At 40.6% G+C, this 26,511-nt stretch overlaps 1 protein-coding gene across 3 annotated transcripts in view; it reads left to right on the top strand.

Moving 5' to 3' along the window:
• Positions 1–26,511, top strand: part of KMT2D (lysine methyltransferase 2D) — a 948,037-nt gene that overhangs the window by 811,843 nt on the left and 109,683 nt on the right. For all 3 annotated transcript variants that reach the window (XM_053708073.1, XM_053708075.1, XM_053708074.1), the window contains one exon: positions 11,033–11,200. In XM_053708073.1, the coding sequence (XP_053564048.1) occupies positions 11,033–11,200 (168 nt within the window). The remainder of the gene's footprint in view (positions 1–11,032; positions 11,201–26,511) is intronic.

Here is a 26,511-nt window from a genome sequence, read left to right as displayed (position 1 = left end):
GTCGGATCTACAATCAAGATTTTATTATTTTAAAGCACAGTAGGTTTACTCTGATCTTTTCTGGGGTTTAACCTTAGCCCACGTCAGTCTCTTCAGTAGGGCAGTGGTGGCTTTTAAGCAATTGGGAACTTGTAGGGTACAATCCCTTCTGTGTTTTCCCCAAACATTTTTGCTGTCATATTCAGATAGCCTGAGTAAGCTTATTCAGTCTCATCTTTAGTCCACAGGTCCATGGGAAGAATAGCTCCTCTCAAACCAGGTGAGCTGTTCTGCTGCCAGACAGTTGAATTTTAAGGTAAGTGCCAATTTTATCTTTCTTATGTAGGAAGAATCTGGCACTTATTCAGCTTAAAAGCTGCTGGGACGTATATTTTTCTCTTACTTCCTAGGAAGTTTATTTGTGGCAGCTAGCAGGCTCTGTTTATGAGGAGAGTTTTTTTTAATTTATTGATAGCTCAGTTTAATATAAACTGTTCTGTTTGGGGGTACATGTTTTTTCTTTTTGGCCGTGTTTTGAAACTTTTTAATTTGGCAGTTACGTTTGCTGGGACCACCCCTGTTCAAGGCGATTCCGTTTCTCAGGCTGGCTGTGTGTTTTCGTGCAGTTTTTAACTTCCTGTTTGCGCTGCAGTGTCAGACTCTGGAGTTGCTGTGCTTGTTATTTCAAGCCCTTTCGTTGTTTCTAGCAGTTTCTGTGAAAACGGATTGTTTCTCCAACATTGGTGTGTCCGGTCCACGGCGTCATCCTTACTTGTGGGAATATCTCTTCCCCAACAGGAAATGGCAAAGAGTCCCAGCAAAGCTGGCCATATAGTCCCTCCTAGGCTCCGCCCACCCCAGTCATTCTCTTTGCCGTTGCACAGGCAACATCTCCACGGAGATGGTTAAGAGTTTTTTGGTGTTTAAATGTAGTTTTATTCTTCTATCAAGTGTTTGTTATTTTAAAATAGTGCTGGTATGTACTATTTACTCTGAAACAGAAAAGGATGAAGATTTCTGTTTGTGAGAGGAAGATGATTTTAGCAGACAGTAACTAAAATAGATTGCTGTTTCCACATAGGACTGTTGAGATGAAGTAACTTCAGTTGGGGGAAACAGTTAGCAGACTTTTCTGCTTAAGGTATGACTAGCCATATTTCTAACAAGACCATGTAATGCTGGAAGGCTGTCATTTCCCCTCATGGGGACCGGTAAGCCATTTTCTTAGTCAAGCAAACAGAATAAAGGGCTTAATATGGGCTATAAAACTGGTAGACACTTTTATGGGCTAAATCGATTGCTTTATTTGGGCATTTTATACATGTTTATGCTGATAATTCACATTTATAAACTTGGGGAACGTTTAACGGCAGGCACTATGTTAGACACCTTTTCCAGTCAGGGAGGGCCTTCCCAGTTGTAGGCTGAGCCTCATTTTCGCGCCATTACTGCGCAGTTGTTTTTGAGAGCAAGACATGCAGATGCATGTGTGAGGATCTGAAAGTAGCTGGAAAAGTTTCTAGAAGGCGTCACTTGGTATCATATTCCCCTCTGGGCTTGGTTAGGTCACAGCAAAGGCTATAGCTGGGACTGTATAGGGGTTAAATTTGTAAACGGCTCCGGTTCCGTTATTTTAGGGGTTAAAGCTCTAAAAATTGGTGTGCAATACTCTTAATGCTTTAAGACACTGTGGTGAAATTTTGGTAATTTTTGAACAATTCCTTCATACTTTTTCACATATTCAGTAATAAAGTGTTTTCTGTTTAAAATTTAAAGAGACAGTAACGGTTTTGTTTTAAAACGTTTTTTGTGCTTTATTGACAAGTTTAAGCCTGTTTAACATGTCTGTGCCTTCGGATAAGCTATGTTCTATATGTATGAAAGCCAATGTGTCTCCCCATTTAAATTTGTGTGATAATTGTGCCATAGCGTCCAAACAAAGTAAGGACAGTACTGCCACAGATAATGAGATTGCCCAAGATGATTCCTCAGATGAGGGGAGTAAACATGATACTACATCATCTCCTACTGTGTCTACACCAGTTTTGCCCACGCAGGAGGCCCCTAGTACATCTAGCACGCCAATGCTTATTACCATGCAACAATTGACGGCTGTAATGGATAACTCCATAGCAAATATTTTATCCAAAATGCCTACATATCAGAGAAAGCGCGATTGCTCTGTTTTAAACACTGAAGAGCAGGAGGGCGCTGATGATAATTGTACTGTCATACCCTCACACCAATCTGAAGTGGCCATGAGGGAGGTTTTGTCAGATGGGGAAATTTCAGATTCAGAAAAAAATTCTCAACAAGCTGAACCTGATGTTGTGACATTTAAATTTAAATTAGAACATCTCCGCGCACTGCTTAAAGAGGTGTTATCTACTCTGGATGATTTTGACAACTTGGTCATTCCAGAGAAATTATGTAAGATGGACAAGTTCCTAGAGGTTCCGGTGCACCCCGACGCTTTTCCTATACCCAAGCGGGTGGTGGACATAGTGAATAAGGAGTGGGAAAAGCCCGGCATACCTTTTGTTCCCCCCCCCCCTATATTTAAGAAATTATTTCCTATGGTCGACCCCAGAAAGGACTTATGGCAGACAGTCCCTAAGGTCGAGGGGGCAGTTTCTACTCTAAACAAGCGCACTACTATTCCTATCGAGGATAGTTGTGCTTTCAAAGATCCTATGGATAAAAAATTGGAGGGTTTGCTTAAAAAGATTTTTGTACAGCAAGGTTACCTTCTACAACCCATTTCGTGCATTGTTCCTGTCACTACAGCAGCGTGGTTCTGGTTCGAGGAACTAGAAAAGTCGCTCAGTAGAGAGACTCCATATGAGGAGGTTATGGACAGAGTTCACGCACTTAAGTTGGCTAACTCTTTTATTTTAGATGCCGCTTTGCAATTAGCTAGATTAGCGGCGAAAAATTCAGGGTTTGCAATAGTGGCGCGCAGAGCGCTTTGGCTAAAGTCTTGGTCAGAGGATGTGTCATCCAAGACAAAATTGCTTAACATCCCTTTCAAAGGTAAAACTCTATTTGGACCAGAATTGAAAGAGATTATCTCAGACATCACTGGGGGAAAGGGCCACGCCCTTCCACAAGATAGGCCTTTCAAGGCCAAGAATAAGTCTAATTTTCGTTCCTTTCGCAATTTCAGGAACGGACCGGCCTCTAACTCTGCATCCTCTAAGCAAGAGGGTAATGCCTCACAACCCAAACCAGCCTGGAAACCGATGCAAGGCTGGAACAAGGGTAAGCAGGCCAAGAAACCTGCTGCTGCTAACAAAACAGCATGAAGGAGTAGCCCCCGATCCGGGACCGGATCTAGTAGGGGGCAGACTCTCTCTCTTTGCTCAGGCTTGGGCAAGAGATGTTCAGGATCCCTGGGCACTAGAAATAGTTTCTCAGGGTTATCTTCTGGAATTCAGGGAACTACCCCCAAGGGGAAGGTTCCACATGTCTCACTTATCCTTAAACCAAATAAAGAGACAGGCGTTCTTACATTGTGTAGAAGACCTGTTAAAGATGGGAGTGATACACCCAGTTCCAATAAAGGAACAAGGAATGGGATTTTATTCAAATCTGTTCGTAGTTCCCAAAAAAGAGGGAACTTTCAGACCAATTTTGGATTTGAAGATCCTAAACAAATTTCTCAGGGTACCATCGTTCAAGATGGAAACCATTCGAACGATTCTACCCACTATCCAGGAAGGTCAATTTATGACTACCGTGGATCTAAAGGATGCGTACCTACATATTCCTATCCACAAAGAACATCATCAGTTCCTAAGGTTCGCCTTTCTGGACAAACATTACCAGTTTGTGGCCCTCCCATTCGGGTTAGCCACTGCTCCAAGGATTTTCACAAAGATACTAGGGTCCCTTCTAGCGGTTCTAAGACCGAGGGGCATTGCAGTAGTACCTTACTTTCTAATACAAGCGTCGTCCCTGTCAAAAGCAAAGGCTCATACAGACATCGTTCTGGCCTTTCTCAGATCACACGGATGGAAGGTGAACATAGAAAAAAGTTCTCTGTCTCCGTCAACAAGAGTTCCCTTCTTGGGAACAATAATAGATTCCTTAGAAATGAGGATTTTTCTGACAGAGGTCAGAAAGTCAAAACTTCTAAGCACTTGTCAAGTTCTTCATTCTGTTCCACGTCCTTCCATAGCGCAGGTCATGGAAGTAGTAGGGTTGATGGTTGCAACAATGGACATAGTTCCTTTTGCACGAATTCATCTAAGACCATTACAACTGTGCATGCTCAAACAGTGGAATGGGGACTATACAGACTTGTCTCCAATGATTCAGGTAGATCAGAAGACCAGAGATTCACTCCGTTGGTGGCTGACCCTGGACCATCTATCCCAGGGAATGAGCTTCCGCAGACCAGAGTGGGTCATTGTCACGACTGACGCCAGTCTAGTGGGCTGGGGCGCGGTCTGGGAATCCCTGAAAGCTCAGGGACTATGGTCTCGGGAAGAGTCTCTTCTCCCGATAAACATTCTGGAACTAAGAGCGATCTTCAATGCTCTCAGGGCTTGGCCTCAGCTAGCAAAGGCCAGATTCATAAGATTCCAATCAGACAACATGACGACCGTTGCGTATATCAATCATCAGGGGGGAACAAGGAGTTCCCTGGCGATGAAAGAAGTGACCAAAATAATTCAATGGGCGGAGGATCACTCCTGCCACCTATCTGCGATCCACATCCCAGGTGTGGAAAACTGGGAAGCGGATTATCTGAGTCGTCAGACATTCCATCCGGGGGAGTGGGAACTCCACCCGGAGATCTTTGCCCAACTAACTCAATTATGGGGCATTCCGGACATGGATCTGATGGCGTCTCGTCAGAACTTCAAGGTTCCTTGCTACGGGTCCAGATCCAGGGATCCCAAGGCGACTCTAGTAGATGCACTAGTAGCACCTTGGACCTTCAACCTAGCTTATGTATTTCCACCGTTTCCTCTCATTCCCAGGCTGGTAGCCAGGATCAAACAGGAGAGGGCCTCGGTGATCTTGATAGCTCCTGCGTGGCCACGCAAGACTTGGTATGCAGACCTGGTGAATATGTCATCGGTTCCATCATGGAAGCTACCTTTGAGACAGGACCTTCTTGTTCAGGGTCCATTCGAATATCCAAATCTGGTCTCCCTCCAGCTGACGGCTTGGAGATTGAACGCTTGATTCTATCAAAGCGTGGGTTTTCAGATTCTGTGATAGATACTCTGGTTCAGGCCAGAAAACCGGTAACTAGAAAGATTTACCATAAAATATGGAAAGATATATCTGTTGGTGTGAATCCAAAGGATTCCCATGGAATAAGATAAAAATTCCTAAGATTCTCTCCTTTCTACAAGAAGGTTTGGAGAAAGGATTATCTGCAAGTTCTCTAAAGGGACAGATCTCTGCTTTATCTGTTTTACTACACAAAAGACTGGCAGCTGTGCCAGATGTTCAAGCGTTTGTTCAGGCTCTGGTTAGGATCAAGCCTGTTTACAGACCTTTGACTCCTCCCTGGAGTCTAAATCTAGTTCTTTCAGTTCTTCAAGGGGTTCCGTTTGAACATCTACATTCCATAGATATTAAGTTACTATCTTGGAAAGTTTTGTTTTTGGTTGCTATTTCTTCTGCTAGAAGAGTTTCAGAGTTATCTGCTCTGCAGTGTTCTCCGCCCTATCTGGTGTTCCATGAAGATAAGGTGGTTTTGCGTACTAAGCCTGGTTTTCTTCCAAAGGTTGTTTCTAACAAGAATATTAACCAGGAGATACTTCTTTATGTCCGAATCCAGTTTCAAAGAAGGAATGTTTGTTACACAATTTGGACGTAGTCCGTGCTCTAAAATTCTATTTAGAGGCTACAAAAGATTTCAGACAAACTTCTTCTCTGTTTGTTGTCTATTCTGGTAAAAGGAGAGGTCAAAAAGCGACTTCTACCTCTCTTTCCTTTTGGCTTAAAAGCATCATCCGATTGGCTTATGAGACTGCCGGACGGCAGCCTCCTGAAAGAATCACAGCTCACTCCACTAGGGCTTTGGCTTCCACATGGGCCTTCAAGAACAAGGCTTCTGTTTACCAGATATGTAAGGCAGCGACTTGGTCTTCACTGCACACTTTTGCCAAATTTTACAAATTTGATACTTTTGCTTCTTCTGAGGCTATTTTTGGGAGAAAGGTTTTGCAAGCCGTGGTGCCTTCTGTTTAGGTAACCTGATTTGCTCCCTCCCTTCATCCGTGTCCTAAAGCTTTGGTATTGGTTCCCACAAGTAAGGATGACGCCGTGGACCGGACACACCAATGTTGGAGAAAACAGAATTTATGCTTACCTGATAAATTACTTTCTCCAACGGTGTGTCCGGTCCACGGCCCGCCCTGGTTTTTTAATCAGGTCTGATGAATTATTTTCTCTAACTACAGTCACCACGGTACCATATGGTTTCTCCTATATTTTTCCTCCTGTCCGTCGGTCGAATGACTGGGGTGGGCGGAGCCTAGGAGGGACTATTGCCAGCTTTGCTGGGACTCTTTGCCATTTCCTGTTGGGGAAGAGATATTCCCACAAGTAAGGATGACGCCGTGGACCGGACACACCGTTGGAGAAAGTAATTTATCAGGTAAGCATAAATTCTGTTTTTTCAGTCAGCAGGTCAGGTAGGCACCTCAGCAAGATTGCTGAGGTGTAGAGGGTGCCTGGGGCTGGTTGCGTTTTTCTGTTCCTTTTTTTCTGACTTTATTATTTAAAGTAACAGTAGCGCATTTTTTCCCTTATATTTTTTTTATATAAGAGTTAAATAAAAAATAGGGAAACTTTTTCTTTTTGGTTTAAGAGTTTTTTTTGTTTGGCTTATGAGTCTGCTGGACAGCAACCTCCTGAGAGATTCACAGCTCATTCTTTGAGGGCTGTTTTCTTTTCTTTTTCCTGGGCTTTCAAAAATGAAGCTTCTGTGGAACAGATTTGCAAGGCTGCAACTTGGTCTTCTTTTCATTCTTTTTCCAAATTCTATAATTTGACTTTTGCTTTGGCCGAGGCTTCTTTTGGGAGGATGTTTCTTAGAGTAGTGGTGCCTTCTGTTTAGGTTACATGTCTTGTCTCTCCCTTATCTGTGTCCTCTAGCTTGGGTATTGGTTCCCACTAGTAATTGATGATTCCGTGGACACACCATATCTTAGGAAAGAAAACATAATTTATACTTACCTGATAAATTTTTATTATTTCCAGATATGGTGAGTCCATGGCCCACCCTTTATTTAAGACAGTTATTTTTACTAAAACCTCAGACACCTTGACACCTTTGTGTTACCTTTTTCCATTTAGAAGACATATATATCAGCTTTGCTGTGGTGCTCTTTGCCGCCTCCTGCTTGCCAGGAGTGATATTCTCACTAGTAATTGATAATTCCGTGGACTCACCATATCTGGAAAGAAAAATTTTATCAGGTAAGTTTAAATTATGTTTTTGCGGTTTCTACATGAGGGCCTGGAGAGGGGCCTGTTGTCCAGTTCTATTAAGGTTCAGATTTCTCCCCTTTCCGTTCTGTTTCATAAGAAGTTGGCTCGTTTGCCAGACGGTTCAGGCTCTGGCCAGAATAAGACCTGTTTTTAAACCTGTTGCTCTTCCATAAGGCCTGAATTTAGTTCTTAAAGGGACAGTCGACCCCAAAATTGTTATTGTTTAAAAAGATAGATAATCCCATTATTACTCATTCCCCAGTTTTGCACAGCCAACATGGTTATATGAATATAAATATAAATTGTTTAAAACGTTTTAATAGTAAATGTTGTCAAACTTCTTATAAAAAACTGACCTGTAAACAGTTAAGTATATATATTAAATTCTAAAAGATATATAAGAAGCGCTCACAAGGGCTAAAGACAACTTTGATAAAAATAAAATAAAACTTCAGAGTGCGCACTCTTACAAGACAATTTAAACTAAACCTTACAACAATTCTTTAATTAATTCAAAAAACTTTATCTTAAGCCAACTTTTCTTTTCTTATGTGCAAAAGGTGCTGTTAGCAGATATTGGTGATAAAACAAACTTTCCCAAGTCTCTTGTTTATTTCTAAGCAAGATTTATATAACAAAGGTGGGGAGATCGATTTAGCTCCTTAAGTTCAATTAGATTCAAATCCAATAGCCAATCAGGTCTCTCTGTTTACGTTATTTGGTATTTTCAAATCTTAACCGTTTTACCGGTGATTGTATCCAGGCTATTTTTAAAACCAAAGTTCTTTAGTCTCTTTAAGATACTTGTTACTTTTAATGTTTACATAAAGAACTGCAACATTAAAAGTAACAAGTATCTTAAAGAGACTAAAGAACTTTGGTTTTAAAAATAGCCTGGATACAATCACCGGTAAAACGGTTAAGATTTGAAAATACCAAATAACGTAAACAGAGAGACCTGATTGGCTATTGGATTTGAATCTAATTGAACTTAAGGAGCTAAATCGATCTCCCCACCTTTGTTATATAAATCTTGCTTAGAAATAAACAAGAGACTTGGGAAAGTTTGTTTTATCACCAATATCTGCTAACAGCACCTTTTGCACATAAGAAAAGAAAAGTTGGCTTAAGATAAAGTTTTTTGAATTAAAGAATTGTTGTAAGGTTTAGTTTAAATTGTCTTGTAAGAGTGCGCACTCTGAAGTTTTATTTTATTTTATTTTTATCAAAGTTGAAGTTGAATTTGTAATTAATAAATTTAAATTGTCTTTAGCCCTTGTGAGTGCTTCTTATATATCTTTTAGAATTTAATGGTTATATGAATATACTTTTAACCTCTGTGATTACCTTGTATCTAAGCCTCTTTTGACAGCCCCCTGATTACACGGCTTTTTTCTATTGATTTTAGTCATAGTGCAGTGTCAGCCACAACTTCACAGGCACAAGCACAATGTTAATTATATGGCCCACATGAACTAGCAGTCTTGTGTTGTAAAAAGCTAATAAAAAAGCATTTGATAAGAGGCTCTGTAGTGGCTTAGAAACGGGCAGAAATTTTGAGGTTTAAATGTTATAAAGTATATTCATATAAGAATGTTAGTTGTGCAAAGCTGGGGACTGGGAAGTAAAGGCATTAGCTATCTCTTTAAAAAATAACAATTTTGGTGTTGACTGTCCCTTTAAAGTTCTTTTAGATGGCTCTGTTTGTGCCTTTGCATGCTGTTGATATTAAGTTACTCACTTGGAAGGTGGTTTTCTTGTTGGCTATTTCCTCTTCTTACAGAGTGCCAGTTATCGGCTTTAATGTGTGATCCTCCATACCTAGTCATCCATCAAGATAAAGCTGTGTTATATACGAAAATAGGTTTCCTACCAAAGGTAAATACTCACAACATTAACCAGGAGATTGTGGTTTCTTCGCATTGTCCCAATCATCCTCCAAAGACAGATTGTTGCTTAACCTTGATGTGGTCCGAGCGTTTAAGTTTTCACACTACTAAGGAGTTCCATCAATCTTTTTCCTTATTTATCCTGTATACTGGTAAGTGCAAGGGGTGAAGGCCTCAGCGGTTACACTTTCTTTTTGGTTTGCGAAGTCTGATTCGTAGGGCTTACGAGGAGGCGGGTCAGGAGCCCCCTTCACGAATCACAGCACCTTCTACTTGTGCAGTATCTACTTCTTGGGCCTTCAAGAATGAGGCCTCGGTTGAAAAGATTTGCAAGGCTGCAACTTCGTCTTCATTGCACACTTTTTATGAAGTTCTATAGATTTGATGTTTTTGCCTCAGCAAAGGCATCCTTTGGGAGAAGGGTTCTACAATTAGGTGGTGCTTAGTAATTAGTACTGCCTTCCCTACTTTTAACTCTTGAACATTTGTGAGCTCCACAGCTTGGGTATTGGTTTCCCATAGGTTAAGAATGTTCTTGTGGACTCTCATTACCAATAGAAGGAAAATAATTTTATGCTTACCTGAAAAATGAATTTCCTTCTTGGCAGTGAGCCAATGACCCTGCCCTAATGCAAAATGTGTAGTAGCGGCAGTTGTTGGCCCTCTATATTTCTCTTCACTTTTCCTTATCCTCGGCTTGAACTGAGAGGGTAGGGGAAGTGGGAGGGATATTTATTGCTTTGTTTGGGGTGTCTCTGCCTCCTCCTGGTGGCCAGGTTGAATATTTCCCATAGATTGTGAAAGTTCTCATTGATTCTCACTGCCAAGAAGGAAATTAAAGGGACAGTCTACAATAGAATTATTGTTTTAAAAGATAGATAATACCTTTATTACCCATTCCCCAGTTTTGCATAACCAACAGTTATATTAATCTACTTTCTACCTCTGTGATTACCTTGTATCTAAGAACCTTCTTCCAGCCCCCTGATCACATGACTGTGACTGTTTATTATCTATTGACTTGCATTTAGTATGGTCTTGTGCTAACTCTTAAATAACTCCCTGTGCATTAACACAGTGTTATCTATGTGACCCACATGAACTTATCACTCTTGTTGTGAAAAGGAATTTAAAAAACATTTGATAAGAGGCAGCCCTCAAGGGCTTAGAAATTAGCATATGAGCCTACCTAGGTTTTGTTCCAAATAAGAATACCAAGAGAACAAAGCAAATTTGATGATAAAAGTACATTGGAAGGTTGATTAAAATTACAAGTCCTATCTGAATAATTAAAGTTTAATTTTGACTAGTCTGTTCCTTTAATGTATTGGGTAAGCATACATTTTTATTGTTTTTAAAATATTGCACTAACTTGTTTTGAAAGTATTTATTTTTCTTAAGATTGACGTAGTATGTTACTGGCTTTAAAGGGACATTAAACACTTAATGGTATACTCCATGTTGTAACTTAGGTTACCTTCTCTGCTGTGGCCAATTAGGGACAAATATAAATAGGTCACTTGAGTTTGTAGCTAATGGGACAGATCAGATAATGAACGTATATTGCAGACACACACACACACATATACAGCATATATTATAATTATTTTTTTTTATAATTTAATATTACCATTTCAAAGTGTTTAATGTCCCTTTTAAAACCTTGACTTTCTCTGTTTTAACTATTAATCTGCTTTGTTCTACAGGAACTTTCACTGCTGCCGCTGGTGGAGCCTTCTATTACAGCCAATTTCAGCCTCTTTGCTCCTTTTGGGAGTAGCAGTCCTGCTAATGGCAAAAACCCTTTAAAAGGATCCTTTGGCAATGGAGCACTAGAAAGTATTCCAGATTATTATACACAGATGCTCAGTAAGGTAAGAAAGCGTTCTGAAACAGAAGCTTGAGTAGAGCTTGTTTATAATGTAAAACATTGTTGCCTTACCTAAAATCTCAGTTGCATTTATCTGGCTCCCCCTCCACTGTTCCCTAGCCCACACTGTCCCTTTCCCCATATGGAAACTGTTTGTTTTTCACTGTAGTTTGCTTGGTGGTGGTTGTTTTTTTTTTTTTTTTTCATTCAGGTGTTGCGATTCGATGAGCCATTACTCCTGGATCTACACTCTTGACCACTAGGAAGAGACAGATATTCTCAATATTCCAAGAGCTCTTCAAACCCCTTCCACCATACTGGAAACTAGTTTTATCTTTGCCTTTGCAGGAGGAAGGTAAAGTTTGGAGGTGCTTCAGATACTCTTCTGTGAGAGGGGTCCTTAGACCGATATGAGGCCAATTTTCCCCTCAGCTACTGTTTGACAGACAGAAGCTTTTGGAGTATGGAGAAATGGCACAATTACACCCAATTGGAATTAGTCACAGGCCTGCCACATCTGTCAATATAAAAACAATTCCACAAAGCTGCGCTTCTCAAAAATGAATCAAATATCGTAGTTACAATCTATATTGACTTGTATAATAACCTGAACTGAATATACCAAATAACAGATAAAAATTCAATTGTACATGGGAATATGTAATAACTCTATTGCTATTACATACAATGCACTTATTCAGTGACAATACAAAATGCCTATATGAATGTTAAAAAAGAGAGACCATGTAAGGTAAGAAAACATTGAATATAGGGGTAACAATACTTCCCAGCTGTGGTGTGTAGAGTGGGTGCTGCTCCAGTGAGAGACACAGGGCTGTGTTCCTGATCTGGGAAGTAACTATAAGACAAAAGAAAACACAGAGCGCACCCCACTCTAAGTGTAACACCGTTTATTAAGACAAGCGCACAAAACGTGTAAATCGCACGTACAATGTGATAAAAAGTTAAAAGCACAGTCAACAAATCAGAGTCCGTCCTGTCGGATACTGGGGGTATGTTTCCCGTCACCTCGCCAGCTGCATCCTCTAGTAAGCTTCCGGAAAGCCGTGAGGGGACTTCCTCGTAACGAGGGATACTCTTTTTTTCAGCACCGTCTTTTCAGTGATCCGGAGTCGGTGCTTGTGCAGCCTCAACGCGTTTCTTCAGGCTACGACATGACTTTTTCAAGCGGAGATAGCCTCATCTGTCGTGGAGCCGGTCTCTAGCCGCCTCCTGTTTGATCATCGTCATACTCCATATACATAAAGCCTCTGCTGTCACTCGTAGAGCACTGGATTGGCTGTCTAATGGGAGCATTACAGTATTGTCCTGCAAAAATGGTAAGTCCAGTAGTATGGGTGCCTATTTGGTAAGTATGGGGTTTATTTATGTTGGCACCCACTTATCCTATGGGGGCTATTAGGTACTCTTGAAGATTGTACATCACAGCCAGGGGACGATTGTAACAGTCATCTCATCTTTTTTATATACTGTATACAGGTATACCTCCGTACTCAGTACTTCAGGTATACCTCACTTCAGCGCTTCACTTTACAGCGCTTTGCTAATACAGGGCTTTGTGGAGCTAAAGTTCAACCTCCAAGGATTTTGAAATAATGCTGTAATCTTCGTGAGATTGCGAGAAAAGTGACTGGCACCATTTTTGTTATGCGCAGTTCACTCTGTTTACAGCATTACAGTGCAATCTGTGTCTCAGTGTTAAACAAACTGGCAAGTGAAAAGAAAGCTAAAACCACTTTGTTTCACTTTAAGGCGGTTTTCACTATACAGCGGGGCTCCGGGCCCTAACCCGCTGTATTTTTTATTTATTGGATTTGAGCTGCAGGAATCTTTATATAATTTAACACCCTATGCTCTATTAGTGTGTGTCTGATTTTTGTAAGCACGTTAAGTAAAGTTTTGCGCTTGTTGGCTTATTTATTTTATGTGCAGCACTCTGAGGTTGTTGCACACATTTTTTGTTTTTGTGCTGCTTAGAAAATGAGTCTCCACATTGGTTTCACTATTGACTCTCACGGTCATCCTACAGGTACCGTACAGGGACCGTAGTGTGTTAGTATGTACTTTTTATGTGCATTTTCTTTGCTCGCGCATATGTTTTTTGGTGCACCTTACTATTAGCATCTTAGCCCCATAGAAGTTTTATTTATTTTATACATGTTCAAACTTTGGAATAAATGATTACAAACAAATTGTGTGCCTAAGGACAATTTTTTTAAACCAGTTATCACATTCGTGGACTCTGCCACCCGGCTGTGACTTGAAGATTTCGGGCCGTGAGGGGAGAACCAACTTTATATTTGCTTTCTACGTATCTCCATAATGTTGAGGTAATGTGTGTAGGCATTTATCTTGCCTTTTGCTGCACCAACTTTGTACTGCACTTGGAGCTTCTTCGGTTTTGTAGATTTTTACCCTCTTTTCTCTGTCTACAGAAACTGAGAGAAGCCATTCTGGTTTTTTGTTTTTGGATAAAGCTGCAAGAAAGTATAGAAGCTGGGATAGCTTTGGGAACATTGCCTTTATATAACTGCTCTAGAGGTGACATCACATTTTATTTTATTTTTTTATTATTTTTATTGCAACTTACAGCTTACATGGCTAAAAAGAGTGTCAATAACATTGATACAATCATAAGTCACATTTCAAGGCTATGGTGGTTTGAAGGAGATTAGAGTTCTTGTATTGCAGAACATCTATTGTAAATATGTATTTGCAGATGGTTTTTTTATACCTGCGGTACTCTCCGAACTATCCTAAGCGCAAAGCACGGTCTTCTTTTGATGAAAATGTCTTCCAGGTACTAAGCTACTGCAAGTGGTGCAGTTTATACAACGATAACACCCTGGTTTAGGTGGTGGTAGCCAAGTCTTTTGTGCATAAGCTTGAATATTATCCGTCTGCATTAATTTATCTCTCAGACTTGGTCCTCTGCGAAAGCATACTTGTGGAGTATAAAAATCTTTAAATGGTAAAGACATATGTGATTGAAGAATATGCCAGTGTTTTTTTAATACTTCATATACCTTTTACTTTTCTTGGTAGCATGTAGTGGAGGTCATACATTTTGTCACTTCTGCTCTGTTGTGTCTCTACTGGTACTCCAATTGATTGCATGCACTGTAAAAGTAGTTTGTTGTTATAACCATGAATTCTGAATCTTAATTCCATCTCTTGAAGTTGAACCTCTTTGTTTTTAGGGTCAGTGTTGTTTCTTTGAACTTTTTAAAAACTGTGATTTGGGTATGTACCTCAGCAGTGCAGCTGGAGGCCAACTTTGTGTATGTAGTAATGAATTCTGGACTGCGTTTTTTCTGAATAATGTGGTTCCAAAACCTTTTGTTTTATAGATCCTCAGATCCAAGAAAACGATTGCAGTGCTGGAATAATGTATCTTGAATTTAAAATGACTTGATTAATTATTCAACCTTGTATACCACTGTAATAATGATTCCATTGAACCGAAGATATCATCTATGTACTTAAAGTACACTCTAATATTATCAATTTATAGTAATGGTTCATGCAACTCAGAGACTTGCCAATTTGCATACGCAGGTGCTACATTTGACCCCATAGCTGTTTGGAGATATTTAGAAAATGGGCAATGGCACCACTCTTATTTTGAGGGAACACTTTATTTAGATGTACAAAATATAATTTCATATATTATAATGTATAGTTGTGTGTAGGTGCCGAGTATCAGAGAGACATATACAGAAACAATTCCAGCAAGGGAGCTGGACAGGATACTACTCAGAATAGCACTCTACCCTCATACATATTGGCTTAGTGTATATAGGTTTTAAAATATATAAACTTAGTTTTATTTATTTAAAATGGGTAACACACAATAAAAACAGTTGCACCAAGTGAGATGATTCCAAACAATTATGATACATATGGTAGAGAATTAAAAATATATTTCTCCAACATTGGTGTGTCCGGTCCACGGCGTCATCCTTACTTGTGGGAGTATCTCTTCCCCAACAGGAAATGGCAAAGAGTCCCAGCAAAGCTGTCCATATAGTCCCTCCTAGGCTCCGCCCTCCCCAGTCATTCTCTTTGCCGTTGCACAGGCAACATTTCCACGGAGATGGTTAAGAGTATGTGGTGTTTAGTTGTAGTTTTTTATTCTACTATCAAGAGTTTGTTATTTTAAAATAGTGCTGGTATGTACTATTTACTCTGAAACAGAAAAAGATGAAGAGTTCTGTTTGTGAGAGGAAGATGATTTTAGCAGACAGTAACTAAAATCGTTTGCGGTTTCCACATAGGACTGTTGAGATGAAGTAACTTCAGTTGGGGGAAACAGTTAGACTTTTCTGCTTAAGGTATGACTAGCCATATTTCTAACAAGACTGTGTAATGCTAGAAGGCTGTCATTTCCCCTCATGGGGACCGGTAAGCCATTTTCTTAGTCTCAAACAGAATAAAGGGCTTAAAGGGACAGTATACTGTAAAATAGTTTTTCCTTTAATGTGTTTACAATTGCATTTTTTACCAACTGCAGAGTAAAAAATGTATGAAAATTAGCTTTTTAAGGCTTATTTGTGTATATTAACGCTCTGATTTTGTATTTTGAAGCCACAACCTAATAAAATGGATTGAGCTTGTAGGTATAATCCGATCTCATTACGGTATCACATTGTGCAAATATACCTGCTTCTTTATCTTATATCTGTCCTTAAAACAATCACCAGTACTTTGAGAGAACAATGGAAAATCAACATTTTATTACCTTATCTCTGCTATATCGCACTGGAAGTGTAATTTCTTCTGCTGGCTGTGTTTACAAAGCTTATCTATAGCTGGTACGCGCGGCCACAAACTTTCAGAATAGGTGGGGATACCACATGCTAAATCAACAATTTCAAATGCCAATATAAGGGTAAAGGAGCTACTTGTAAACAATTTAATAAACTCCAGCAGGTAAAGTGGATCATTGGGAACAAATTAAAGGGGAGAAATTTTTTGAGTAAACTGTCCCTTTAATATGGGCTATAAAACTGGTAGACACTTTTATGGGCAAAATCGATTGCTTTATTTGGGCATTTTATACATGTTTATGCTTTTAATTCACACTTATAAGCTTGGGGAACGTTTTTTAACGTCAGGCACTGTGTTAGACACCTTTCCAGTCAGGAAGGGCCTTCCCAGTTGTAGGCTGAGCCTCATTTTCGCGCCATTACTGCGCAGTTACTTCTGAGAGCAAGACATGCAGATGCATGTGTGAGGATCTGAAAGTAGTTTGAAAAGTTCCTAGAAGGCTTCATTTGGTATCGTATTCCCCCCTGGGTTTGGTAAAGTCGCAGCAAAGGCTGTAGCTGGGACTGTAGAGGGGTTAAAACTGTAACCGGCTCCGGTTTCTTTATATTAAGGGTTAAAGCTCTGAAAATTGGTGTGCAATACTTTGAATGCTTTAAGACACTGTGGTGAAAATTTGGTAAAATTTGAACAATTCCTTCATACTTTTTCACATATTCAGTAATAAAGTGTGCACTGTTTAAAATTTAAAGAGACAGTAACGGTTTTGTTTTAAAACGTTTTTTGTACTTTCTTGACAAGTTTAAGCCTGTTTAACATGTCTGCACCTTCAGATAAGCTATGTTCTATATATTTGAAGATCAATGTGTGTCCCCCTTCAAAATTGTGTGATAATTGTGCCATAGCGTCCAAACAAAGTAAGGACAGTATTGCCACAGATAGTAAAGTTGCCCAAGATGATTCATCAGATGAAGGGAGTAGACATAGTTCTACATCATCTCCTTCTGTGTCTACACCAGTTTTGCCCACGCAGGAGGCCCCTAGTACTTATAGCGCGCCAATGCTTATTACTATGCAACAATTAACAGCGGTAATGGATAACTCCATAGCAAATATTTTATCCAAAATGCCTGCATATCAGAGAAAGCGTGATTGCTCTGTTTTAAACACTGTAGAGCAGGAGGGCGCTGATGATAATTGCTCTGTCATACCCTCACACCAATCTGAAGGGGTCATGAGGGAGGTTTTGTCGGATGGGGAAATTTCAGATTCAGGTAAAATTTCTCAACAGGCAGAACCTGATGTTGTAACATTTAAATTAGAGCATCTCCGCGCACTGCTTAAGGAGGTGTTATCTACTCTGGATGATTGTGACAACCTGGTCATTCCAGAAAAATTATGCAAGATGGACAAGTTCCTAGAGGTTCCGGTGCACCCTGACGCTTTTCCTATACCCAAGCGGGTGGCGGATATAGTGAATAAGGAGTGGGAGAAGCCCGGCATACCTTTTTGTCCCCCCTCCTATATTTAAGAAATTATTTCCTATGGTCGACCCCAGAAAGGACTTATGGCAGACAGTCCCTAAGGTCGAGGGGGCAGTTTCTACTTTAAACAAGCGCACTACTATTCCTATCGAGGATAATTGTGCTTTCAAAGATCCTATGGATAAAAAATTGGAGGGATTGCTTAAAAAGATTTTTGTACAGCAAGGTTACCTCCTGCAACCCATTTCGTGCATTGTTCCTGTCACTACAGCAGCGTGGTTCTGGTTCGAGGAACTAGAAAAGTCGCTCAGTAGAGAGACTCCGTATGAGGAGGTTATGGACAGAGTTCACGCACTCAAGTTGGCTAATTCTTTTATTTTAGATGCCGCTTTGCAACTAGCTAGATTAGCGGCGAAAAATTCAGGGTTTGCAATTGTGGCGCGCAGAGCGCTTTGGCTAAAGTCTTGGTCAGCGGATGTATCTTCCAAGACAAAATTGCTTAATATCCCCTTCAAGGGTAAGACTCTCTTTGGGCCAGAATTGAAAGAGATTATTTCTGACATCACTGGGGGAAAGGGCCACGCCCTCCCACAAGATAGGCCTTTCAAAGCCAAGAATAAGTCTAATTTTCGTTCCTTTCGCAATTTCAGGAACGGACCGGCCTCTAACTCTGCATCCTCTAAACAAGAGGGTAATGCTTCTCAAACCAAACCAGCCTGGAAACCGATCCAAGGCTGGAACAAGGGTAAGCAGGCCAAGAAGCCTGCTGCTGCTAACAAAACAGCATGAAGGAGTAGCCCCCGATCCGGGACCGGATCTAGTAGGGGGCAGACTCTCTCTCTTTGCTCAGGCTTGGGCAAGAGATGTTCAGGATCCCTGGACACTAGAAATAGTTTCTCAGGGTTTTCTTCTGGAATTCAAGGAACTACTCCCAAGGGGACGGTTCCACATGTCTCACTTATCCTCAAACCAAATAAAGAGACAGGCATTCTTACATTGTGTAGAAGACCTGTTAAAGATGGGAGTGATACACCCAGTTCCAACGGCGGAACAAGGAATGGGATTTTACTCAAATCTGTTTGTAGTTCCCAAAAAAGAGGGAACCTTCAGACCAATTTTGGATTTGAAGATCCTAAACAAATTTCTCAGGGTACCATCGTTCAAAATGGAAACCATTCGAACGATTCTACCCACAATCCAGGAAGGTCAATTTATGACTACCGTGGATCTAAAGGATGCGTATCTACATATTCCTATCCACAAAGAACATCATCAGTTCCTAAGGTTCGCCTTTCTGGACAAACATTACCAGTTTGTGGCCCTCCCATTCGGGTTAGCCACTGCTCCAAGGATTTTCACAAAGGTACTCTGATCCCTTCTAGCGGTTCTAAGACCAAGGGGCATTGCAGTAGTACCGTACTTGGACGACATTCTAATACAAGCGTTGTCTCTTTCAAAGGCAAAGGCTCACACAGACATCGTTCTGGCCTTTCTCAGATCTCACGGATGGAAGGTGAACATAGAAAAAAGTTCCCTGTCTCCGTCGACAAGTGTTCCCTTCTTGGGAACAATAATAGATTCTTTAGAAATGAGGATTTTCCTGACAGAAGTCAGAAAGTCAAAACTTCTAAACGCTTGTCAAGTTCTTCATTCTATTCCTCGTCCTTCCGTAGCTCAGTGCATGGAAGTAGTAGGGTTGATGGTTGCAGCAATGGACATAGTTCCTTTTGCGCGAATTCATCTAAGACCATTACAACTGTGCATGCTGAAACAGTGGAATGGGGACTATACAGACTTGTCTCCAGTGATTCAAGTAGATCAGAAGACCAGAGACTCACTCCGTTGGTGGCTAACCCTGGACCACCTGTCCCAGGGAATGAGCTTCCGCAGACCAGAGTGGGTCATCGTCACGACCGACGCCAGTCTAGTGGGCTGGGGCGCGGTCTGGGAATCCCTGAAGTCTCAGGGACTATGGTCTCGGGAAGAGTCTCTTCTCCCGATAAACATTCTGGAGCTGAGAGCGATATTCAATGCTCTCAGGGCTTGGCCTCAACTAGCAAAGGCCAGATTCATAAGATTCCAATCAGACAACATGACGACTGTTGCTTATATCAATCATCAGGGGGGAACAAGGAGTTCCCTGGCGATGAAAGAAGTGACCAAAATAATAAAATGGGCGGAGGATCACTCCTGCCACCTATCTGCGATCCACATCCCAGGTGTGGAAAACTGGGAGGCGGATTATCTGAGTCGTCAGACATTCCATCCGGGGGAGTGGGAACTCCACCCGGAGATCTTTGCCCAGTTGACTCAATTATGGGGCATTCCAGATATGGATCTGATGGCGTCTCGTCAGAACTTCAAGGTTCCTTGCTACGGGTCCAGATCCAGGGATCCCAAGGCGACTCTAGTGGATGCACTAGTAGCGCCTTGGACCTTCAACCTAGCCTATGTGTTTCCACCGTTTCCTCTCATTCCCAGGCTGGTAGCCAGGATCAAGCAGGAGAGGGCCTCGGTGATCTTTATAGCTCCTGCGTGGCCACGCAGGACTTGGTATGCAGACCTGGTGAATATGTCATCGGTTCCACCATGGAAGCTACCTTTGAGACAGTATCTTCTTGTACAGGGTCCATTCGAACATCCAAATCTGGTCTCCCTCCAGCTGACGGCTTGGAAATTGAACGCTTGATTCTAGCAAAGCGTGGGTTTTCAGATTCTGTGATAGATACTCTAGTTCAAGCCAGAAAACCGGTAACTAGAAAAATTTACCATAAAATATGGAAAAGATATATCTGCTGGTGTGAATCCAAGGGATTCTTATGGAATAAGATCAAAATCCCTAAGATCCTTTCCTTTCTACAAGAGGGTTTGGATAAAGGATTATCAGCGAGTTCTCTAAAGGGACAGATTTCTGCTTTATCTGTCTTATTACACAAACGACTGGCAGCTGTGCCAGATGTTCAAGCATTTGTTCAGGCTCTGGTTAGGATCAAGCCTGTTTACAGACCTTTGACTCCTCCCTGGAGTTTAAATCTAGTTCTTTCAGTTCTTCAAGGGGTTCCGTTTGAACCTCTACATTCCATAGATATTAAGTTGTTATCTTGGAAAGTTTTGTTTTTGGTTGCTATTTCTTCTGCTAGAAGAGTTTCTGAGTTATCTGCTCTGCAGTGTTCTCCGCCCTATCTGGTGTTCCATGCAGATAAGGTTGTTTTGCTTACTAAGCCTGGTTTTCTTCCAAAGGTTGTTTCTAACAAAAATATTAACCAGGAGATGGTTGTACCTTCTTTGTGTCCGAATCCAGTTTCAAAGAAGGAACGTTTGTTACACAATTTAGACGTAGTCCGTGCTCTAAAATTCTATTTAGAAGCTACAAAAGAGTTCAGACAAACTTCTTCTCTGTTTGACGTCTATTCTGGTAAAAGGAGAGGTCAAAAAGCGACTTCTACCTCTCTTTCCTTTTGGCTTAAAAGCATCATCCGATTGGCTTATGAGACTGCCGGACGGCAGCCTCCTGAAAGAATCACAGCTCACTCCACTAGGGCTGTGGCTTCCACATGGGCCTTCAAGAACGAGGCTTCTGTTGATCAGATATGTAAGGCAGCGACTTGGTCTTCACTGCACACTTTTGCCAAATTTTACAAATATGATACTTTTGCTTCTTCAGAGGCTATTTTTGGGAGAAAGGTTTTGCAAGCCGTGGTGCCTTCTGTTTAGGTAACCTGATTTGCTCCCTCCCTTCATCCGTGTCCTAAAGCTTTGGTATTGGTTCCCACAAGTAAGGATGACGCCGTGGACCGGACACACCAATGTTGGAGAAAACAGAATTTATGCTTACCTGATAAATTACTTTCTCCAACGGTGTGTCCGGTCCACGGCCCGCCCTGGTTTTTTAATCAGGTTTGATGAATTATTTTCTCTAACTACAGTCACCACGGCACCATATGGTTTCTCCTGTTTTTTTTCCTCTTGTCCGTCGGTCGAATGACTGGGGTGGGCGGAGCCTAGGAGGGACTATATGGACAGCTTTTGCTGGTACTCTTTGCCATTTCCTGTTGGGGAAGAGATATTCCCACAAGTAAGGATGACGCCGTGGACCGGACACACCGTTGGAGAAAGTAATTTATCAGGTAAGCATAAATTCTGTTTTTAACTTGTTGTTAATAATATCTCCAACATAAAGGGGATTAGTGGCAAATCTTAACAGTAAAGGTATATATATGATCTGTTGTCCCTGAAAATAAGAAACAAATCTACTATCGAATATACTCATGGATGTATACCCTAATTGTGATGTCCCGTATATTGCTTGTAATAACAATTGATTCCCAGAGGAGCACCTACTCAAAGGTTCCGCTTATATATTATTACCGCTATACATTGTACAATAAAATATTGCACCAATTGGTATTGGGGCTAAGTGTAGTTCCTTATAGATTATTAATACTTTATAATAGTGTGTAGTTAAATTGTGCCCCTGCATCACGCGGAAACGCTATTCTCCACAGATTAAGGATGTATATTTGCCGTTATATATACAGCCTATTATTGAGTCTGAAATGAAACGTGTATATATAAAATGTCAACAAAGATGTTACCGTATATTCAAAGTATTGAGTTACTATGTAACCATAAACTGGCAGCTAACTATGTATCTGTTGTCACCAATAAACAATTAAGTTGCATACCATATGCATGGGTCGTGAAATTCTAAACAACTTCCACAAGAGTGTACTACTCCTAGTATATATGCGCCACTATTGGTTTTCTAATAAGATGTCACGTGAAATATTACTATGGCTGAGTACAATATCATGTGCATTTGTTTGTAATTTTCATCTATATACAAGTTGCTTGGGAATAGTGTGCCATTAAAGGGACAAAAAAACAAGTCCAAAAAAACTTTCATGATTTAAATAGGGCATGTAATTTTAAACAACTTCCCAATTTACTTTTATCACCAATTTTGCTTTGTTCTTTTCATATTCTTAGTTGAAAGCTAAACCTAGGAGGTTCATATGCTAATTTCTTAGACCTTGAAGACTCTAATTTAAATGCATTTTGACCACTAGAGGGCATTAGTTAATGTGTTATATACAGATAAAATTGAGCTCATGCATGTGAAGTGACCTAGGAGTGAGCACTGATTGGCTAAAATGCAAGTCTGTCAAAAGAACTGAAATGGGGGGGCAGTCAGCAGAAGCTTAGATACAAGGTAATTAGAGGTAAAGCGTCTATTATTATTATAACTGTTGGTTATGCAAAACTAAGGAATGGGTAATAAAGGGATTATCTATCTTTTTAAACAACAAAAAAATCTGATGTTGACTGTCCCTTTAAATCACGCTTCAGAGATTTCCTCCTCAGGTTAAAGATGCGTATTGGCCGTAATATATACAGATCTATGTGCGGTCTGAGGTGAAGCTTATGTTTGTAACCGGTAACACAAACGTTGCCATTCATCTAACATATCAAGTTATTGTATAACCATAATTGCTCGCCATTAATATTGTGTCAGTTGACATTAATTATGAGGAAGTTACATCTCATGTGCCTAAATATTTGAATTGTGAACAACCTCCACAAAAGTGTGGTACTTGGAGAAGGGGTTAACAATAAAGCTTGCTATGGAGCACTTAGGTGAAAATATGTGACATGTTGATACACGGATTTCCTAGATCAGCTAAATTAAATACGCTCTAATAGCATATTGTCAGTGAAGAGGCCTCACGCGACCCTATGAGTTACATACACTGGGAATAGATCATACATAATTGTATTGCTGTGTGCCCTAGGACACAATTAGATCATACTGTATGTCACAGGTTAAAAAAATTACATATGCCGGTATGAATTAAACTCTGCATCGAACCTGTGTTTACACAGGTGCAGGATTGCACCGTATTAGATAGATCAGTGTTTTTCAACCAGTGTGCCGTGGCACACTAGTGTGCCGTGAGAGATCCTCAGGTGTGCCACGGCAGACTGACAACAGTGCGGGGTTGTCCCTCTTTCAAATTTTGAAATATTGGGAGGTATGTGACAGGCTCATCAGGCATCATTTACAATCATGACATTGACATTCATTCACAGACAATCATTGTGATTGTTTGTGAATGAATGTCAATATGTCATGTATAGTTTGTAGGAGGCATGGCATGACAGCACAGTACAGTGTGTGTATATGTATATATATATGTATATATATATATATATATATATATATATATATATATATATATATATATCCTGTATTAGGCTACAATGTGTGATTTTGTAAAATTTTGGGATGGTGGTGTTCTACAGGATTTTTTAATGTAAAAAAGTGTGCCACAGCAAAAAAAAAGGTTGCAAATCACTGAGATAGATTGTACTCGGGCACTGCTGTGTGTCAACTTGCTATGCAGTATAATTTCTCTTGTAAGGTGTATCCAGTCCACGGATCATCCATTACTTGTGGGATATTCTCATTCCCAACAGGAAGTTGCAAGAGGACACCCACAGCAGAGCTGTCTATATAGCTCCTCCCCTAACTGCCATATCCAGTCATTCTCTTGCAACTCTCAACAAACATGGAGGTAGTAAGAGAGAAGTGGTGAAATGTAGCTGTTATTTTACTTCAATCAAAAGTTAATTATTTTTAAATGGTACCGGAGTTGTACTATTTTGTTCCAGGCAGAAAAATAGAAGAATCTGCTTGTGATTTCTATGATCTTAGCAGGTTGTAACTAAGATCCATTGCTGTTCTCACACATGACTGAAGAGAGAGATAACTTCAGCGGGGGAATGGCGTGCAGGTTATCCTGCTATGAGGTATGTGCAGTTAAGATTTTTCTAGAAGATGTGAATGCTAGAAAATGCTGCTGATGCCAAATTTATGTAAGGTAAGCCTGAATACAGTGATTTAATAGCGACTGGTATGCTTACTTTCTGAGGTAATACTCTTTTATATTTACAATATAAAACTTTGCTGGCATGTTTAAACATTTTTATATATACTTTGGTGATAAAACTTTATTGGGGCCTAGTTTTTTCCACATGGCTGGCTTAAATTTGCCTAGAAACAATTTCCTGAGGCTTTCCACTGTGTTACTATGAGTGGGAGGGGCCTAATTTAGCGCTTTTTTGCACAGTAACTTTTATAGACTGAGACATCCAGCTTCCTCCAGGAGTCCCCTGAATGCTATAGGACATCTCTAAAGGGCTCTTAGGCTTTCCAAAATCGTTTGTTGGGGAAGGTAGGCCCACAGCAAGGCTGTGGCAGTTTGGTGTGACTGTTAAAAAAACGTCCATCGTTTTTTTGATCCGTTTTTTTTAACTAAGGGGTTAATCATCCATTTGCAAGTGGGTGCAATGCTCTGTTAGCTTATTATACACACTGTAAAAATTTTGTTTGATTTACTGCCTTTTTTCACTGTTTTTCAAATTCTGACAATTTGTTTCTCTTAAAGGCACAGTACCGTTTCTTATATTTGCTTGTTAACTTGATTTAAAGTGTTTTCCAAGCTTGCTAGTCTCATTGCTAGTCTGTACAAACATGTCTGACATAGAGGAAACTCCTTGTTCATTATGTTTGAAAGCCATGGTGGAACCCCCTCTTAGAATGTGTACCAAATGTACGGATTTCACTTTAAGCAATAAAGATCATATTCTGTCTTTAAAAAAATTATCACCAGAGGAATCTGACGAGGGGGAAGTTATGCCGACTAACTCGCCCCACGTGTCAGACCCTTTGACTCACGCTCAAGGGACTCACGCTCAAATGGCGCCAAGTACATCTAGGGCGCCCATAGCGTTTACTTTACAAGACATGGCTTCAGTCATGGATAATACACTGTCAGCGGTATTAGCCAGACTACCTGAATTTAGAGGAAAGTGATATAGCTCTGGAGTTAGCTCTTAAAGCGTCAGTATGCTCTGTATTTCGTCTGTCTGATACTGCCTCACAATATGCAGAAGCTGAAGGAGAGCTTCTTTCTGTGGGTGATGTTTCTGACTCAGGGAAGATGATGCAACCTGATTCTGATATCTCTACATTTAAATTTAAGCTTGAACACCTCTGCGTGTTACTCAGGGAGGTTTTAGCTGCTCTGAATGACTGTGATACAATTGCAGTGCCAGAGAAATTGTTTAGACTGGATAAATACTATGCAGTGCCGGTGTGTACTGATGTTTTTCCAATACCTAAAAGGTTTACAGAAATTATTACTAAGGAATGGGATAGACCAGGTGTGCCGTTCTCTCCCCCTCCTATTTTTAGAAAAATGTTTCCAATAGACGCCACCACACGGGACTTATGGCAGACAGTTCCTAAGGTGGAGGGAGCAGTTTCTACTCTAGCAAAGCGTACTACTATCCCTGTCGAGGACAGTTGTGCTTTCTTAGATCCAATGGATAAAAAGTTAGAGGGTTACCTTAAGAAAATGTTTATTCAACAAGGTTTTATCCTACAGCCCCTTGCATGCATTGCTCCTGTCACTGCTGCGTTCTGGTTTGAGTCTCTGGAAGAGGCTTTACAGGTAGCGACTCCATTGGATGACATACTTGACAAGCTTAGAGCACTTAAGCTAGCCAATTCTTTTGTTTCTGATGCCATTGTTCATTTGACTAAACTAACGGCTAAGAATTCTGGTTTTGCTATCCAGACGCGTAGAGCGCTATGGCTTAAATCATGGTCAGCTGACGTTACTTCAAAGTCTAAGCTGCTTAACATTCCCTTCAAGGGGCAGACCCTATTCGGGCCTGGTTTGAAGGAGATTATTGCTGATATCACTGGAGGAAAAGGTCATGCCCTTCTTCAGGATAGGTCCAAATCAAGGGCCAAACAGTCTAATTTTCGTGCCTTTCGAAACTTCAAGGCAAGTGCGGCATCAACTTCCTCTAATGCAAAACAAGAGGGAACTTTTGCTCAGTCCAAGACGGTCTGGAGACCTAACCAGACCTGGAGCAAGGGTAAGCAGGCCAAAAAGCCTGCTGCTGCATCTAAGACAGCATGAAGGAACGGCCCCCTATCCGGTAACGGATCTAGTAGGGGGCATACTTTCGC

This window comes from Bombina bombina, chromosome 3 (assembly GCF_027579735.1).
Source record: "Bombina bombina isolate aBomBom1 chromosome 3, aBomBom1.pri, whole genome shotgun sequence".
In the NCBI taxonomy this organism is placed as follows: domain Eukaryota; kingdom Metazoa; phylum Chordata; class Amphibia; order Anura; family Bombinatoridae; genus Bombina; species Bombina bombina.
The sequence above is the reverse complement of the archived record's forward strand: the minus strand, read 5'-3'. Positions and strand labels throughout refer to the sequence as shown.